This window comes from Hypanus sabinus, chromosome 1 (assembly GCF_030144855.1).
Source record: "Hypanus sabinus isolate sHypSab1 chromosome 1, sHypSab1.hap1, whole genome shotgun sequence".
In the NCBI taxonomy this organism is placed as follows: domain Eukaryota; kingdom Metazoa; phylum Chordata; class Chondrichthyes; order Myliobatiformes; family Dasyatidae; genus Hypanus; species Hypanus sabinus.
The window spans coordinates 89222254-89241665 of record NC_082706.1 but is presented as its reverse complement, the minus strand read 5'-3'; the positions used below and the strand labels follow the sequence as shown (position 1 = coordinate 89241665).

At 42.7% G+C, this 19412-nt stretch overlaps 1 protein-coding gene across 4 annotated transcripts in view; it reads left to right on the top strand.

Annotated features, from left to right (window-relative positions):
- LOC132395248 (coiled-coil domain-containing protein 102A-like) overlaps nucleotides 1–19412 on the top strand; it is a 464661-nt gene that overhangs the window by 229441 nt on the left and 215808 nt on the right. For all 4 annotated transcript variants that reach the window (XR_009512553.1, XM_059971586.1, XM_059971567.1 and 1 more), the window contains exon 7: nucleotides 10515–10685. Coding sequence is in view for 3 of the 4 variants with exons in the window: in XM_059971586.1 (XP_059827569.1) it covers nucleotides 10515–10685 (171 nt within the window). In the remaining variant the exon portion in view is untranslated. The remainder of the gene's footprint in view (nucleotides 1–10514; nucleotides 10686–19412) is intronic.

Below are 19412 nucleotides of genomic sequence, written 5' to 3'. Positions count from 1 at the left end.
TACTCCCTAATGGCAGTCACCTTGGTCCCTCTCCCCCAGCCTGATGCTCTCATCCACCCTGTGGCAGGGGTGGGCCACCGGCCTAAAGCCCCTACAGTCCTGGGTCTGGGACTGTGTGGCCACCAGTCTGGCCTGTGCTGGTACGGCTGCATAGGGGGAAGGGTGCTCACTTAGATAGGGAAACCCGCAGCTCCCTTCTAAACTGTCTTCCCCATCCACTCATGCACGCATTTGGGTTGCCTCCCCGTAATATCAGGGCTCAGACCTTAGTGGGTCTGGTTGCCGGTTAGCCCTGCGGGCAAACTTTAACTGCTGCACCTTTACTAGCTGACAGGCCATCTCTGTGCTCTCATCTTCTAACTCTCTTGGCTGCGACCAGGCAACCTCTCCCATGGCAACACATCGCTGGCCTAGCAAATCCACTTTGTTCCTCAAACTACCTACCCCTTTCTCCTTCTGTAAGATTGCCTTTTGCTGCTGCTTTACGGTGGCTGCTGGCAGCCTCTGACTCCCCCTGCTCTTGGAGAATGCTACCTTATTCAGAACAAACGCAATGTGGTGTCCCATTTCCACCGTGCAGGAGTCCAACATGTCTGACCAACTGGGAGTCCTCCAGTAGGTTGGCGATACCCCCAAATCTCCACACTGTTGTCAGTCCATCCCGTACCTCGGCACTCCTCACAAGAAGTGGGTTGTCGCTGTTAAATTTCATTCCAAACATATTAATCTGCGGTTCAATCATCGAACTCTGCTTGCAGCAGCAGTTGTGTGAAATCAGGTTCACTGGTTTGGTGAGTGGGGACATAAGAGGCTCACTACCAGTAAACAAGTTAAACTACTTATTTACAGGACAAGACAGACACTAAACATTCAGTAGACCCTTCAGGCTATGCTGAGTAACAAATATTTATCTAAATTGAGTGCCCGAAGTGACAAGACAAAGCAGACATTAAACATACACCAGTGGCAAATACTTAACTAAAATGTGCATCTGTGCCCTCTTTACTGCAACGCACCTCCACTGTTTACCGTTTCCGTGACACCCTTAACTATCTGGCCCATGGTGACACAGAATGCAAAAAGAGGCTGCATGGTTACTGCGCGCTAGATTTAAACTCTACTGGTGATGTGCTGTCATCACCTGAATGGCTGGTAATGGGAGAGAGTGCAATGATCCTTACATGGGCAAATCCCTAGCACAGGGGAGTGGCTTCCGGTAAACAGATAAGATGGATACTTGCTGCAACAGAGAGTGTTTTTATGCAAGGTTCAACTTGGCTGGTATCGCTCTTGTGAGTGGTTGCATCCTTTTTGATCAATGATTTAGCCCATTCTGGAAATCCAATCAAATTATATTTCAAAAGATTTCACAAAGTGACTCTGCAACCTACAAACTCACCTTCTGTGTGACTCTACAACTTGTGTTCTAAGTATTATTTATTTACTTTTTATTATTTGAACAATTTATCTTCTTTTGCACACTGATTGTTAGTCAGTTTTTGTTTATGCATCATTTTTCATAAATTTTATTGTATTTCTTAATTTTCCTGTAAATGCCTGCAATAAACTGAATTTCAAAGTAGTATATGGTGACGTACACTGACTGGCCACATTAGGTACTTCCTGCACCTAACAAAATGGCCACTGTGCTCTGTTGCTGCTGTAGCCCATCTACTTCATTTGATTACACTGTGCTCATGTGAAATTTATCAGGAATACACTCAGTAGCCTCTTTATTAGATCCAGGAGTGGAACCCGGTGTGGTCTCCCCTTGCTGTAGCCCATCCACTTTAAGGTTCAACATGTTATACATTGAGAGGTGCCCTTCTGCACATCACTGTTCTAACACGTGGTTATCCGAGCTACTGTTGCCTTCCTGTGAGCTTGAACCAGTCTGGCCATTCTCCTCTGACTTCTCTCATTAACAAAGCATTTTTGCCCACAGAACTACTGCTCATGGGATGTTTTTATGTTTCTCGTACCATTCTCTGTGAATGCTAGAGACTGTTGTCTCCAGAAACATCAGCAGTTTCTGAGGTACTCAAACCATCCTGACTGGTACCAAGAATCTTTCCACAGTCAAAATCTCTTAGACCACATTTGTTCCCCATTCTGATGTTTGGTCTGAACAACAACTGAACCTCTTGACCATGTCTGCATGCTTTAATGCATTGAGTTGCTGCCACATGATGTGGCGAATTAGATATTTGCATTAACAATTAAGTGTACAGGTGTGCCTGATAAAGTGGCCACTCAGTGTATTTTGTTGAACGTTAATGATTCTCCTCTGGTTTGGGTAATTAATTGCACGTGGGACTGGTGTAGTGATAGGGATTTTTAGGAACAGCACAGAAGGGGACTCGTTAGCTCATAAGGTTGTTTTTGGGTCCCAGCTGAATAGTCCAGTTCCCCTGATTTCCGTGATGCACCCCCTACAACATTTTTCTCTCACATGCCCATCAATTTCACTGGGAGAATATGCAAATCACACACACACACACACACACACACACACACACACACACACACACACACACACACACACACACACACACACACACACACACACACACACACACACACCAAACCAAATAGGAATATAAATACTTTCCTATGGGTTGTATTCTCTCTCGTTATGACACCCGCTTGTGTTGGGTAGATAGTAGGTCTCCAGCACTTTTCCCAATTCAAGTTAATTTATTGTCAGATCGACCATGGTGTAGTGAAATTCCTTGCTTGCATAAGGCTCACAGAGTAAACAGTGTACTATACATGGTCGTAATAAATACCTTAACAAGCTCAAAACAGCAGAATTTTACAGATTACAGCAGGGCAAATGAAATTGTACAAAAAGTAATGGTGAAGTGACAACAACCGAAGAGATAGATTTAAGGGTTCAGGAAGGTGGTAACACCACCAGGAAGGGGGTATGAGGGAGCTGATTGGTTCCGGAGTCTGATAGGAGTGAGCAAGAGGCGATTCTTGAGTCTGGTTGCCTGAGAAGAGGGGAAAGGGAATGACCAGTGTGGCAGGCATCCTGGTGGTACTGTTAGTCATGAACCAGGAAGCTGGATTGGCTGGTAGGATGTAATGGGCCACTAATGAACTGGACAGTACTTTCCCACATTCTAAAGTTTCTGATGGTTCAGAGCAGAGCATTTGCCATGGAAAACTGATATGCAACCTATTTCAAGGGTACATCTGTAGAGGTTCAAGAGAATTTCCTGTGGACATGCTGAACCTTAGCCTTGACTGCAAATAGAAACTTAGAAAACCTACAGCACAATACAGGCCCTTTGGCCCACAAAGTTGTGCTGAACATGTCACTACCTTAGAAATTACTAGGCTTACCTACAGCCCTCTGTTTTATTAAGCTCCATGTAAAAGCCTCTTAAAAGACCCTATCAAATCTGCTCCCAGCACTGTTGCTGGCAGCCCATTCCACACACTCACCACTGTCTCAGTAAAAACTTACCCCTGACATCTCCTCTGTAGCTACTCCCCAGCACCTTAAACCTGTGTCCTCTTGTGGCAACCATTTTAGCCCTGGGAAAAAGCCTCTGACCGTCCACATGATCAATACCTCTGTTTTCTCCTGTTTTTTGACAAGACCAAGAGGCATGTCAAGTAAGTCCTGTTCTTCTCATCTGTCTCCCATAGACTTCTGGCAGTAAATTCAGTGCAGTGATGCAGGGAAGCCACATCTTTTATGTATATGTATGTATGGAGAGGGAGAGGGGGGGGGGGAGAGAGAGAGGGAGGGAGGGAGGGAGGGAGGGAGGGAGGGAGGGAGGGAGGGAGGGAGAGAGAGAGAGAGAGAGAGAGAGAGAGAGAGAGAGAGAGAGAGAGAGAGAGAGAGAGAGAGAGAGAGAGAGAGAGAGAGAGAGAGAGAGAGAGAGAGAGAGAGAGAGAGAGAGAGAGAGAGAGAGAGAGAGAGAGAGAAACACATGTGCGTATAAACTTAAAATGGCAAATATGATGGGGACATTATTTTATGTGGACACTTTCATAATGCCATGCTGTTGTCTGCAATTTTGGAAGTTGTCTGTCTGGTCCAAGTTACCTACATCTAGTGGGTCATCAGCTGTAATATAAAAGTTGACATCCAATAACCTGATATAAACATATCGGAGTTATCTCTATGGGGGTTTAAATTTTCCACATTTTATTGCTTTCAGCATTTTTGGAAAAGTAATGCTCTTCAGACATACTGTTTTGTTTGAATATCTTAAAAACTAGCCTGTGGTTTTTACTTCACAAGAAAAACATGCCAACAGTTCTTAATTATTGCGATTTGAAAATGAGGTCCTTGTTAATCAACTTACACTCATTGTGCCACTTTATTATGTACACCAGTACTCCTGCTCATTAATGCAAATATCCAGATCTGATCAGCCAATCAAAAGCATGCAGACATGGTCAAGAGATTCAGTTGTTATTCATTTTGACCAATCGTCGAAGAAGAAATGTAATCTAAGTGACTTTGCCTGTGGAATGGTGGTTGTTGCCACTCAGGGTGGTTCCAGAACCTCTCCTGCTATTTTTGTGCACAACAGTCTCTAGACCTTACAGAGAGTGGTGCGAGAAACAAAAATAAAACGTACAGTGAGTGGCTGTTCGGTGAGCAAAAATGCTTTGTTAATAAGAGAGGTCCAAGTTGAATGGTCAGATTGGTTGACAAGAAGAGAACAGCAGCTCAAGAAAACCATACGTTACAACAGTGGTGTGCAGAAGAGCATCTTTTAACCCCCATTATGTGGAACTTTGAAATGGATGGCCTATAGCAGAAGATATAAACATACACCCAGTGGCCACTTTATTAGGTACGTACAGAATGTATGTAATAAAGTGGCCGCTGAGTGTGTAATGTTAGCTTCTAAAGTTGTGCCATTGAATAATAGACTTCTAAATGTAACTGTTCACTTATGTCAGATTGATGTTATTGCATTTGAGTAGTCAAGTATATCTTAATAGTAGCATGGTCATTGATAATTGATACTTTGGAAATAGGAGATGGCAGTGTGGTTGTGAAGCTGCAGAACTGACTTGTTCAAGCACAGATATAGCAACGCATGGCTGAGAAATGTGTGTGCTGTCAAATCCGGTTCCACTTGTCAGTCTTGCTTCCTTTCGCTTTGTCTGCCTGGGAGTTGAAGGTCAAAGCAAATAGGCATCCCGTCGAGGCAGAAGGAAGATTAATCGTATCTGCAGTGTGGTTTCTTATCAGACAAATATTTAGCAGAGCTGAACTATAAATGAAAGAAATGAACTGATTTTGATAGAAGCCACCTACAGTAAAATTTTAGTTACTATATGTCTGTCTAAAATATTGGCCAATTTTTCTATTCTCATTGTATTACGAACATTGAAGTTGCAAATGCTGCAATTTGATAAAAAGTGGAGCTGACATTTGGGTCATGTCCATCAAAACTGAGATCCATATGATACCTGAAGCTCCACTTAGTGGCCACTTTATTAGGTACACCAGTACATCTACTCATTAATGCGAATATCTAATCAGCCAATCATGCGGCAACAACTCATTGCATGAAAGCATGCAGACATGGTCAAGAGGTTCAGTTGTTGTTCAGACCAAACGTCAGAATGGGGAAGAGATGTGAACTAAGTGACTTTGATTGTGGGGTGAATGGAGGTTGTAAAATCTGATTGTCCTATGAATAATTAAGACTGTAAACATTACGGCAACACACAAAATTGCTGAAGCAGCTCAGAAGATCAGACAACATCTGTAGAGGGGAGTAAATTGTCAGCATTTCAGGTGGAGACCCTTCATCGGGACTGGAAAGAAAGCCCTTTACCTTTCCCACCTATCACAACCCAGCTTCTCACTTCATCCCAGTGTCCTTCCCCCTCACCCAGTTTCACTGATCACTTGTTCTCCTGCCCCTCACCCCACCTTCTTGCTCTGCTTCTTCCCCCTTCCCTTCCAGGCCTGCTGAAGGGTCTCAGCCCAAAACATCGACTGTTTCTTCCTCTTCATAAATGCTTAGTTCCTCCAGCATTTTTGTGTGAGTTGCTCTGGATTTCCAGCATCCGCAGAATCTCTTGTGTTTACCATCGTGGCAAGTGTCTTTTGTATGTTGCACTGCATTACAGTAAGTTTGTACATCTTTACACCAAAGATAAAGATTTGAGGGAGATTGAAAATCATACTTAAACTTCCGGTTTAAGATGATGCTGGTGATGCTGGTGACTGCTTTCGGTCGCTGAAGCACAATACAAAGAAAACCATTAAATATCTTGTCAATAACGCTTTATTGTTGATGATCAGTGCTAACAATGGAGAGTAAGCAGTGGCGGAGATGCAGGGAAGGCACGGATGAGGAAAGCGAAGGCGGAGGCGGGATTGAAACGGAGTCAAAGCAGAGTTGTGGCATCCTCGAGAGCGAGGAAGGTTCCGATGCCTGATTGATTTAAGCGCAGGGCCAAAATGGAAAGGTCGGGTACAGGTCAAATGGTGGTGGTGAGGTTTAGGCCTCAGAGCGGTCTGACCTAAGGAATGACCCAATGTTTGGGTGATTTAGGCGCCGGGCCAGATGGAAAAGGTCAGGGTGTCAGGACCAGAGGCTAGGGCGGGTTCTTCAGGCTTCTCCGCGATGATTATTACTCAGCTCTGCACTGAACGGAGGCTGTGACCTGCTCTAGTCGCAGTGATGCCTGGCTTCGTGTCTTTCGTAAAACTTCAATTCTGAAGCTATTTGCCCTAGGTTCCTTTAGCGGCTTAACCTAAGGGAAAGACAGACCCCAGCTTTTTGAGCACCTTCTCCCTTGTAATAGTAACTTCTTCTCTCACTGCCTTCAACATCTGGCACACTGCTAGTGTCTTCCACAGTGAAGACTGATACAAGGTACTCATCTAGGTTGTCTACCACCTCCTGGTCCCCCATTATTTTGTCCTCCTGTTCTAAGGGTCCTATATCTCTCTTTTATTTTTTATATTGAGATATAACACTGAGTACTGTATTTGCTACCCTTTTTGATTCTGCATTCCTAATACAACTCACCTTGCTGGCTGAAATTTTGTCCTATCATCTGCCTGCCCTTTCTGATAGTCTGACTGCATGCTATTTTTTTTATACCATCCATCCTATCCTGAGTCCCTTCATTCTGGTCCTTACTGCCCCTCCCCCGCCAAATTAGTCAAAACCCTCCCCAACAGCTCTAACAAACCTGCCCGCGAGAATATTGGTCCCCCTTGGGTTCAGGTGCAACCCGTCTCTTTTGAACAGGTCATATCTCCCCCAGAAGAGATCCCAATGATCCAAGAACCTGCACCAGCTTCTCAGCTACGCATTTGTCTGCCAGATCATCTTGTTTCTACCCTCACTGATGCATGACACAGGTAACAATCAAGAAATTACAATACTGGAGGTCCTGCTTCTCAGCTTTCTGCCTAGCTCTCTATATTCTCTCTTCAGGACCTTTTTGTTTTTCCTTCCTATGTCATTGGTACCAATATGTACCAAGACATCTGGCTGCTCTCCTTCCCTCTCTAAAATGCTGTGGACACGATCTGAGAGGTTGTTAACCCTGGCACCTGGGAGGCAACATACTACCTAGGTGTCCCGTTCATGTCCACAGAATCTCCTTCTGACTGTTGAGTCCCCTATCACTTCCGCTTCCCTCTTCTCCCTCTTTCTCTTCTGCACCACTGACCTGGTCTCTGTGGTGTTCCCCAGGAGGTCGTCCCCCATAATAGTATCCAAAACAGTACATTTATTACTGAGGGGAATGGCCACAGTGGTGCTCTGTGCTAACTGCCTATTCACCATCCCATTCCTTCTCTTGACGGTCACTTTGCTACCTGCCTCCTGCAACTTAGGGGTGATTACTTGCTTGTAACCCCGATCGATGATCTCCTCACTCTGCTGTACAGGCCGAAGGTCATCCAGCTGCTAACACGGTCCTGAAGGAGCTGCAGCCGGATGCACTTCACGCAGATGTAGTTCCCCAGGAGACTCTGGGTCTCCCAGAACTCCAACATCTGGCATGAAAAACACACAATGCACATTTAAACTACACTGTACCCCTGGTAGAGTGAGAAAAAAGAGAAACTTCACGTAAATTTACCTGGAGAACTTACCCAGAGCCAAAGCCTGACACTCCCACTCTCACCACTGGCTCACTCCCAACAATGGCCACTCCACTTGTTCCTTCTGTACTTCTATTTACTCCTGTCTGCACTGCTCCCGCTGCTGACTGGGCCGCCAGAATGACACTGAGTGTCCATTTCCTGTTTTGTGGCAGCCTGTAAGGAGATGAACCTCGAGGTTGTATAATTTATACATACCTTGATAATAAATGCACCAGGGGATGTTGAATGTAGCTTACTGCTGTGCTCATTTCAAGCTGAGATTCTTATTGTAACAGAACATGCAGCATTCTCCTTTTCATCAAACCGTCATTCACTCAAACCTTGAAGTATTGAAGCTCCAAATGCAATTGTATTTTATTGCAGTGAGTCCAGTTCACCCCAACTTATTTTGGTAAAATATTTCTTACTGTAAGTCATACTTATCATCATGAAACAAAGAATTATGCCTGAGTGCAATTCTCTGATCAATTCAAATCTGGCTGGCAGAGTTCAAGTAAATGTATTAGCAAAGTACGAGTATGTCACCATATACTATCCCGAGGTTCATTTTCTTGTGGGCATTCACAGTAGATACGAAGAAATGCAAAATAATTAATGAAAAACTACACACAAAGATGGACAAGCAATGCGCAACAGATGACACGTTGTGCGAATGCAAAAATAATAAATAAATAAACAAACAAACTGGGAACGTGAGTTGTAGAGTCCTTGAAAATGGCCCCATATGTTGTGGAATGAGCGTTGAGGTAAGTAAAGATATCCACGCTGTTTCAGGAGCCTGAGGGTGGTAGAGTAATAGCTGTTGTTGAACTTGGTGGTTGGGGCCTAAGGCTATGCCTCCTTCCTAATGGCTGCAGTGATGAGGGGCCTGGGCTGGATGGTGCAGGTCCTAGATGGTAGATGTTGCTTTGTTGTGGCAGCATTCCTTGTAGATGTGCTTAATGGTAAAGGATGCACTCACAGGGCAATTGTTATTCCTGACGTGACCTGTTACCATCCATGTTGCAATTCTCAGCACAGATCAGACACTGATTGTTAATCAAGTGTTGCATACTAATTGACACCCTGATCTGTCTGCGCTGTTTACTTCTGACGGGCACTGGCATTGCGAGCACGGTTGCCCTCCCCAGTATGCTATCCCTCCAGCTCACGCTATTAAGTGCATGGGCACCTTGACTGTCCCTGTGAACCAGTTTGGTGGTCAAACTCTGGTTGTTACTGAGCCCAACTTTGTGGCCTCTTTGTAGGGCAATGTTCCACCCAAAGAGAAAGGCAGGTTTAGATGAATATTTTTTTACACCTCAGTCAATACAGCACTTCCTTAGTATAACACCAAAATTTCTTAGATTATGTAATTGTCTTGAAATGGAACACAGACCCCCCCATATTGGTATTAATGTTGCCAACTGAGCCAAACAAAAAGATTAAAAAAAAAGAAATTGATGGATTCTTGATCAACGTGGTAGAAAAAAAACCAAAATTGAATGTTCTTAATACTGAGCTTTGGTGGTTATTTAAAGTCATACATCATAAAACCATAAGCCTTAGGAGCAGAATTAAGCTATTTGCCCTTCAAGTTTGCTCCATTATTCTACCGTGGCTGATTTATTATTCCTCGCAACCCCATTCTTCTGCCTCCTCATCTCCTCCCCGTACCCTATGATGTGCTTACTAGTCAAGAACCTATCAACCTCTGCTTTAAATACACCCAATGACTTGTCCTCCACAGCTGTCTGTGCCAACGAATTCCACAGATTCACCACCCTCTGGCTAAAGAGATTCTTCGTCATCTCTGTTATAAAGGGACATTCTTCTGTTCTGAGGCTGTGCCCTCTGGTCCTAGACCCGTCCACTATAGGAAACATCCTCTCCATGTCCAATCTATCTGGGTCTTTCAATATTCAATAGGTTTCAATGAGATCCTGCCCTCTCCCGCCACCGCCATTCTTCTCAACTCCAGCAAATACATGCCCAGAGCTATCAAATACTCTTCATACAGCACATTAACCCTTTCACCCCATGATAATTCTCATAAACCTCCTTTGGACCCACTCCAATGGAGTGAAACAATATGGAAACAGACCCTCTATCCCAACTTGTGCATGCTGACTAAGCTGCCTACCTGAGGTAGTCCCACTTGCTGCCATTTGGTTCATATGCCTGTAAACGTTCCTACCCATGTATCCAAATATCTTTTAAACATTGTAATCGTACCTACTTCCAGAACTTACCCTGGCAGCTCAATCCATATACTCACCACCTGTTGTGAAAAGGTGCAAAATTCCCTGCCATTTTCTTATAGACCTTTGTGGTGAACCTCAGTAGTGAAGTCAGTGTCATTGGACTCTGTTTGGATTTCTAAGTATTATGTTCATGTTGTTTTCTTCTGTGATTCCAGGAGCTGTCTGACCTTCGGCATGCCCTCAATAAACTGAAGAAGCAATATCAAGAGAAAATGGCAGAACTTACTCATTCCAATAGGAGGGTAGAGCAGCATGAATCTGAGGTGAAGAAGTTAAGACTGCGTGTGGAAGAACTGAAGAAAGAGCTGGCACAAACAGAAGATGAGGTACGTGGCCATAGCTGGTGTTAGAATTTCAACATTTTTTTTATACTTGGATAATCATTTTGTGTTAGTAGGTGACGCAGTTCGGGTTAAATTGTTCCAACTCCAACTTGCGCGTACAGCAATTTCTGACTCTGAAACCTTGTAATTCCTAGTCACTCACCACCAGGTTTCACAAGGTACTGAGTGTAACATGGTCCATTTCCACACGGGAAGCTGGTCCAGAAGCTTAAAGCTCTGGGCATTCAGAATGAAGTAGTAAATTGGATTCGGCATTGGTTTAGTGGAAGACGACAGAGAGTGGTAGTATATGGTTGTCTCTCTCTCTGACTGGAGGCCTGACTAGTGGTGTGCTGCCGGGATCTGTGCCGGGTCCATTGTTGCTTGTTATCTATATCAACGATCTGGACGATAATGTGATAAACCGGATTAGCAAATTTGCAGCTGACACCAAGATTGGGGGTATTGTGAACAGCCAGGAAGGCAATCAAAAGCTTCAACATAATCTAAAGCAGCTGGAAAAATGGGCTGAAAATTGGCAAATGGACTGAATGCGGATAAATTGCGCTTTGGCTGGAGAAAACAGGTCAGACTTATACAGTGAATGGCAGGGCTCTGAGGTGTGTATAGAACAAAGGGCTCTGGGAATACAAATCCATAATTCCCTGAAAGTGATGTCATGATAAGCTGGAATTGTAAAGAGAACTTTTGACACATTGGCCATCAATCAAAGCATTGAGGTGGGATGTTATGTTGAAGTTGTGTAAGATGTTGGTAAGGCCGAATTTGGAGTATTGTGTGCTTTTCTGGGTCACCTTCCTACAGGAAAGATATCAATAAGCTTGAAGAATACAGAGAAAATTTACGCAGATGTTGCTAGGACTTGAGGATCTGAGCTAGAATGGAAGAATGACGGTGTGATTTTATCGTGACATACAAAATTATGAGGGGATAGATAGGGTAAATACTGGCAAACTTTTTCTCCTAAGGTTGGATGAGATTAGGTTTAAGGCGATAGGTGAAATATTTAAGGGGAATCGGAGAGGGGGATTTCTTCAGTCATAGAGCTGTGCGAGTTTGGAGCGAGCTGCCAGTGGAAGTGCTGGATACCGGTTCAACTGCAACATTTAAGAAAGGTTTGGATAGGTATATGAGTGGGAGGGAAAAGGAGGGCAACATTCTAACTGCAGGTTGATGGGATTCTGCAGAAAAACTGTTTAGCATGGACTAGATAGGCTCTAGAGCCTGTCTCTGTGCTGTCGTTCTCTATCACTCCATGGTTAGTGGAATCCAGCTGCCTCAGGACTGGCTGAATGGAGAACTGGGAGTTTTGCATGTCATTAAGCTTATTGCACTTCCTCCCAGTTATGAGAAAGATCGTAGCTCAAGACAAATCTGTTCGGTTCTAATTGGAAGATCTGAGTCATTATGGAGAATGCTATAGAGTACTAGCATCTGATAGCATCTACTGAAATATCATCTCTGGGTGGGAAATACGCACTAATACAGGTTGAGTACCCGTTGTCCAAAATGCTTGGGGCTGGAAGTGTTTTGAATTTCAGATATTTTGGGTTTCGGAATATATAGTGAGATAGCTTGGGATCGTTGCCATTTCCAACTCTGAATTTATGTCTTTGTCTTACACTTGTTCATCACACATATGCACTGATACAGCCATTCAGCATGCTAGATTTTCACTAGCGACAATCTCATCAAACTTATAAATTAATTTCTCCGCTGGTTTGTGATCAGCAGACGCTTTATCACCATAAATCTTTAAAAATGTAATGCCATGCCTTTTCTTAAATTTCTACAACAAGCCTGCTGAATATTCACACTTACCTTCAACCTTCAGTTTATTATCAGAGTTTTTTACTTGCTTCACGATCAGTATACCGTTAAGCAGCATATGTTCACTGCAACGTTGACTAAACCACTTTTTCAATATATGTTTGAGATGAATAAACTCTCCTTGAGCTTCTAACTGGGTACAGGTAATGATAATAACAGATGCTTTATTGTCCTTGAAGAAGATGGCAGAGTTGATCATCGAAACGTCGGGTATAATCAATACCTGTACCCAGCTGGATGCTCGAAAAGAGTTTATTCGTCATATATACCAGAAAGCATTAGATCCTTTCTCACTTGTTTGAGACCTTCATTTTTCACTTTATGCAGTGTCTTTTTCAATTTTTCATTAACGTCTGTTCATTGCATGTGTGAGGTCACTTCTCAGAACCGTCTGTGGTGTGTAGAGACCTGCGCATCACAGACCTCTAGAGATTTTCAGAGTTTGGAGTTTCGAATAAGGTTTACTTAACCTGTAGTAAATGTAGTCAAAAGGTTTTAGGAGATGAAATGGTATGGCCATAAACATTACCTCAGCATTTTTAAGATTCTAAACTAAAGGTTCAGATTTATTTGTCACATGTATTTTAAAGCCTGCAGTGAAATGCGTTGGTTTGTGTTAACAACCAACATATCTGACGACGTGCTGGGGCAGCCTGTAAGTGTTGGCACACATTCTAGCATCAATATAGCTTGCCCACTATGCTTGGCAGAAAAACACAGAATACAAACAACAAAACAAACACCGTTCCTTCCTTCTACTTCCACACGTTAACAGTCTTCCAACTCCAGCAGAGGCTGTCTTCTTCAGCCTCCAGCCTCCACTAGACTTGGATTCAGACTTGGACATGTGGACATTGGACTTCAACATCCCCAGTAGACGTGCAGAGATTCACAGACTGGGCTCCGGCCAACGGGCCTCAACTTCCAGACTTCTGAACTTCTGATTGGCTCTTCAGCAAATGTTCTCATTGCTTACTCATTTACATATGATCCATAAGGCCAGATTTGAGATTCAACATTTTTACAGTTTGAGAAATACTCTAATTTTTTTCACGTAATGCTTGCTAAAATTTCCATAATGCAGCCTTTGAAAGAAGCCAAAGTCTCTGGGTTGCAAAGCTTGGGCATCTCATCTAATCTTCAGCTGCTTCAGTATGGTTTTGTGCTTGACTTTCAAAAAACTGGGAGTGCCTAATGAGCAGAACTTCACATCTGCTTTAGTGCTGTAATCGCAAGGGAAGCTGGAGGCTTTGCAATGATTTGTTCAGCTACTGATCCCAAGAAAACATCTATACCAATTAATTTAGGTGTATGATGGAATACTTGTCATATACTTGGATGGGGATGGCTATGATAATGCTTAATCAGCCTTGTAATGGTGGAAAAGATTTGTTTGTTGGACCTAATTCTGCTCCTGTGTCTTATGGTCTATATGCAATACCCTTTCCTGGACACCCCATACACTAATGAAATTACTATGAACTTAAAAGGACAATTTGCTGTTTGTAATAGCAAAAAATCAATAAATCATATCATGGAATTTCAGGATACTTGATCAAAGAGGTGGGATGATTGTCACAGCTACAGAGCATGGCACACCAAATCAAAGTTTCAAATTTTCAGTTTGGTTTGAAAGAATTCTCAATAATGTTGTTCCCTTCACACTGTTAAGATGTCTCAAATAATTTAATTGACAATAAATTACTTTTGAAGTGGAGTCAGGTATTGAATGGGGTTGAGGGGATAATAAATCAGACATGATGGAATAGTGGAGCAGACTTGATGGGCTGAATGGCCTAATTCTGGTCCTATGTCTTGTGGTCTTATGTCCGTTGTGGGTTCTGAGGTAGCTGATGAGGCCAATACTGGACTTGCAGGTGGCTTGCACATTGCTTCACTATGCCAGCTGTAAGTTTGGACTTCAGCAAGGGAGGTTGTACTTCCTCCCTGTGACTGTGTGGGATTCCTCCACTTTAACACCACATTTCAAAGAGAGACGAGCTAGGGATAGTGAGTTTTGGGTATGCTATGTGGGCACTGGAAACTTGGCGGCACTTGGAGACTGCCCAAAACAATCCTCGCTGATCTGATTTGCTGCTACAATGCATTTCACTGTATATTTGGAATTATGTGTGACAAATAAAGCTAATCTTTAATCTTTCTTTATGCCTTCCCAAAAATGAGTTGTTAAACACTGTGTCTCCTGCTTTGGTTTCAACCTTCAGTTAAGTATCAGAGACCCGTGTGTGATATTTTTTGACATCAGTAGGAGCAAACACTTAATCAATTGAACTGTTTGAAGAATTAGAACTTGATAAACTATAGGGAACCATCACAAATTGGCACACTATGGGCATTATTTAAGGTTGGGGAGTGTCATTCTGGTTAGACATGCCATAATGTTTCATAATCTGCACCCCACCCCAGCATATTTCCCTGAATTTGGTCAAAATTTCAAAGGTTCAAGGGCACAACTTAATGTCAGAGAAACATATACAATATACATACTGAAATGCTTTTTCTTTGTAACCATCCACAAAAACAGAGGTGCCCCAAAGAACCCCAAAGTCCCCCCCCAGCTACCCCCTCCTGCATGTAAGCGGCAGCAAGCAACAATCCTCCCTCCCCCCCAGCAAAAAAAACATTGGCACCACCACCAAGCACTCAAACATGAACAAAGCAATAGCAAGACACAGACTTGCAGTTACCCCAAAGACTTTGCGTTTCACCTGGTATTCAACATACCACAGGTTCTCTCTCTCCCTAATAAGGGAGAAAGAGGTATCTCCGTTTTCCCAGTGAGCGGGGAGACATAACAAACAACTCGCTGGTTTACGATGTTAAAAGTCCGTTATATTGCTTTTCTTCGAGCTCTATGCCTGAAGATTGCAAAGATCCCGGGTCTCCAGGCACACAAATTGGCATACTATGGATATTTTGACTCTCCCTGAAGACACACGGGTCTCCTGTTGTGTCACCACCATCTGCCTCTCTCCAGAGCTTTGAGGTCCTGGACTTGCGAATCCGAGCCAGACTCTCAGGCCATGCCCTTGGAAAGCTGAACAATGGCCAGTTATGGAACCCCGAGAGCAGGTCCCCTTCCCGCAAAGAACCAAAGTCAGTGTGTAAATTTAATCATAAAGTTGCTTTTTTTTGCCCTTTCTCGGTAACAAAACTGATTGACTTCAGCTGTCATAATTACTCATGAGGTAACTCACTGCCAGTATCCCCCAGAAGGCCAGATGAAAGAGATACCAGTTAAAATGAAGAGCAATGTAGTGGTGGTTGCAAAGGACCTTTGGGGAAATCTTTATTAATGGTACAAGTAGCCTTTGATGAAATAATTTACATTTAAAATTAGTGTTTAGTGATGAAAGGCAAATGTCGTGTAGTTAATTTTTTTTCAGCAAGGACAAAATTATACCATGCACAAATATTTCTTCCTCTGAGACAAAGATATTGAATGTGAGATTATCATAATGGTAAAGCTGATATCACAGACTGTTGCATTAGAAGACTTGAATGATGTGAGGTGGAAACATTGACTAATTGATGTTGTTTCAAATACAAGGAAAGTAATTAGCTTTCTCAGCTCAGTCTTTTATGTTTTTATACATTGTTAACAAATTAGCCGACTCTGTAGGCTTACTTCATTGGTAAATACAGTACATTCCTCTGAGAAAGCACACTGCTTAAAGCAATTTCTAAAATTTGACCTTTCCTTTTCCTTGCAAGCTAGTCAGACTGAGAAAGGAGTCTGACTTATTATGGTGTTCTTCTCCCTAAATACTGAAATTTAATTGCAAATGTAAACTTTCTTTTGCTAAATCCAGAATTTCTCGCTTTTAAAATTAATATTGAAAAGGTTAGCTTAGGTTTAAATTAAAAGTTGCATGCTGCAGTGTACCTTCAAACTCAAGAACTGCAAGGATAATGCAGGATAAGTATAATGCTGATTCCATCCTGATGAAGGATCACCGCCCAAAACGTCAGCTCTTTATTCCTTCTCCATAGATGCTGCCTGACCTGTTGAGTTCCTTTCATACTTAGTGTGTTGCTCAGGATCTTCAGCATCTGCAGGATCTCTTGTGTTTATAATATTGATCCCATCAGACTTGGACATGCATTGACATTGAAACTGGACTAACCTGAGCAATGAAAGGACAAAAGAATGTTTGGATATAGCTCCCCTGAGTATCTTAAACCAAACTGTAGCAGAAGGAAAGGAGTTATCGGACAAATTTCACTAACTTATACTGTAATTCCAATCATGCCTGGCTGGGTACATAATCTGATATCAAGCTCTATCGAACCTGTGCAATTATCCAGAAGGAGGTGCTGAAGCACGTACCATCAGATTAGGGCAGTGGATTTGGATTTGAAATTCTACTCAATCATCCTATGAAGCTTTAAATAATAATTTTCTAATTGTTGCTATCGCAATATAAACTGCCATATATTTATAAGTAAACCCTAAACAATTTTCTTACAATATTTTTAATGGTAAAATTATACATTGTGATTTCATCAATAATAGAAATTAATTTTGTTATATAATTTAATACTGTGTGATAAAATAGGACTGTGAGGGTGACATGGTGACATAGCCAAGATGGCACAGCGACTGTCTGTCTGATTGGGGTTTGATTCGTGCCTCTGTCTGGAAGGAGAATGTGTATTATCCCCATGACCCATCAACTTCAACACCCAAAATACTCGAAATTCACAGGAATAAATATCAGTGACCCCTCGCAGGTCACCATCCATGGCATTGATGTTCTAGTTACACTCAGCAGGCTAAGTTGGGCAGACTATATAATGCAACTGCTTGACAACAGGTTCGTAAAGTAGACAGTCCATTTTGAACTTTGTCACAGGAAATGGATCCCATGTGGACAGACAGCATCGAAAACATAGAAACAGGCCCATCAGCCCACTGACTATACTAATCCTAATTGGTTGCTTTAGAACAGAGAAGAACATTACTCAGGCTTGGGGCAATGCACAGGACGATTCCGGTTCCTTCCACAGACTCAAAGCATTTCAATACACTTCATAACTGATGAAGTAAAGGGAAAATCTTGAACACCCAGCAGGCCAGGCAGCAGCTGTGGAAGGAGAAATTTGTGTAAGACTCTTTGTCAAAACTAGGAAAGTGAGGACATAATTTTTAAGTTGTATAGAAAGTGATAGATGGGACAAAGGGCATAACTGTGGAAAGATTAAGACTCTGGTTGCCATAGGGGTAAAATAACTTTTTATTGAGAGTAGCAATTAGTAAGAAGATGCAGACAAAATGTATAAAATGATGTACATGTTCAAATGCTGAAGCAGGTACAATAACAAGATTTAAGATATTTGGACACGTGGATGGATAGGAGAGATTTAAAATGCTCTGGTTGGATGCTGGTGAATAGGACCAGCTTAGATGGTCATCAGGTTCGTGTGGATAGGTTGGGCTGAAGGGCCTGCTTCCATACTGTGTGACTGTGAGTCTAAATACAGGTTCTTCGGCCCATGAAGTTGTGCAAAGTTTTTAACCTAGGATCATTCTAACCCTTCCATACTACATAGCCCTCTATTTTTATCCTATACATGTGCCATTAATTTCTTACGTCTCTATGCCCTGTTTATCCAAGTACCAGTCCATATCTCTCTTAAATGTGTTACTATTGTTGTCTTCACCATCTCTCCCGGCAGCTCATTCTGTGTACCAACTCCTTGTGATAAAATTCTAACCCCCAGGTCCACTCTAAAGCTCTTCCCTCTCACCTTAAACCTGTGCCCTCTAGTTCTAGACACCCCTACCAGGGGGAACTGATTCTACCCTATCTAGGGCTCTCATAATTTGACAAACCTCTATCAGGACACCTCTCACTCTCCTTTGCTTTAAGAAAAACAGAACCAGCCTATTCAATCTCTCCCTACAACATGCCATCCAATCATAATTTTATTTTATTTAGAGATGCCATAAGAATTTAAAACAGTAAGATATAGGAGCAAATTAGGCCATTCGGCCCAATGTATTCTATCAATTATGTTTCAATAGGTGCATTTAATGTCAGAGAAATGTATACAATGTACATAATGTACATCCTGAAATTCTTTTTCTTCGCAAACATCCACGAAAACAGAGGAGTGCCACAAAAGAATGACAGAAAGTTAAACATTAGAACCCCAAAGTCCCCCCAGCTCCCCTCATACACACAAGCAGCAGCAAAGCAATGACCCCCCTCCCCCACCAGCAAAAAAACATCGGCGCCCCCCCTCCGAGCACTCAAGTGTGTAGCAAAGCTTTAATAAAGACACAGACTTGGAGAACCCCAAAGACTATTCGTTCACCTGGTAATTTGACATACCACAGGCTCTCTCTCTCTCTCTCTCTCTCTCTCTCTCTCTCTCTCTCTCTCTCTCTCTCTCTCTCTCTCTCTCTCTCTCTCTCTCTCTCTCTCTCTCTCCGCTTAAAAGAGTAAAAGAGGTGTCCACACTTCACAGCGAGAGAGGAGACATAACAAACAACGTGCTGACTTACGATGTCGTTCAAATCAAGGAAGCTGTCGGAAAACCAATCCTCGTTGAACATAGGCAGCCAGCCAGAGCAAGCCCCTTCTATTCTCACACTTTGCCTCCTGCCAGTCAGCCAATCTTCCATCCGTGCTTGTATCTTTCCTGTAACACAATGGGCTCTTATCTTGGTAGCATCAAGTGCAGCATCTTGTCATATACAGCAGGGTAAGGGACCCTACCGTCCCAAATTACCCATGCCTCTCCATTACACCCATGCAACCAATTAACCTACTAACCCATACATCTTCAATAGAAAACCAGAGCACCTGGAGGAAACTCATGTTATTACAGGGAGAACAAACAAATTGCTTA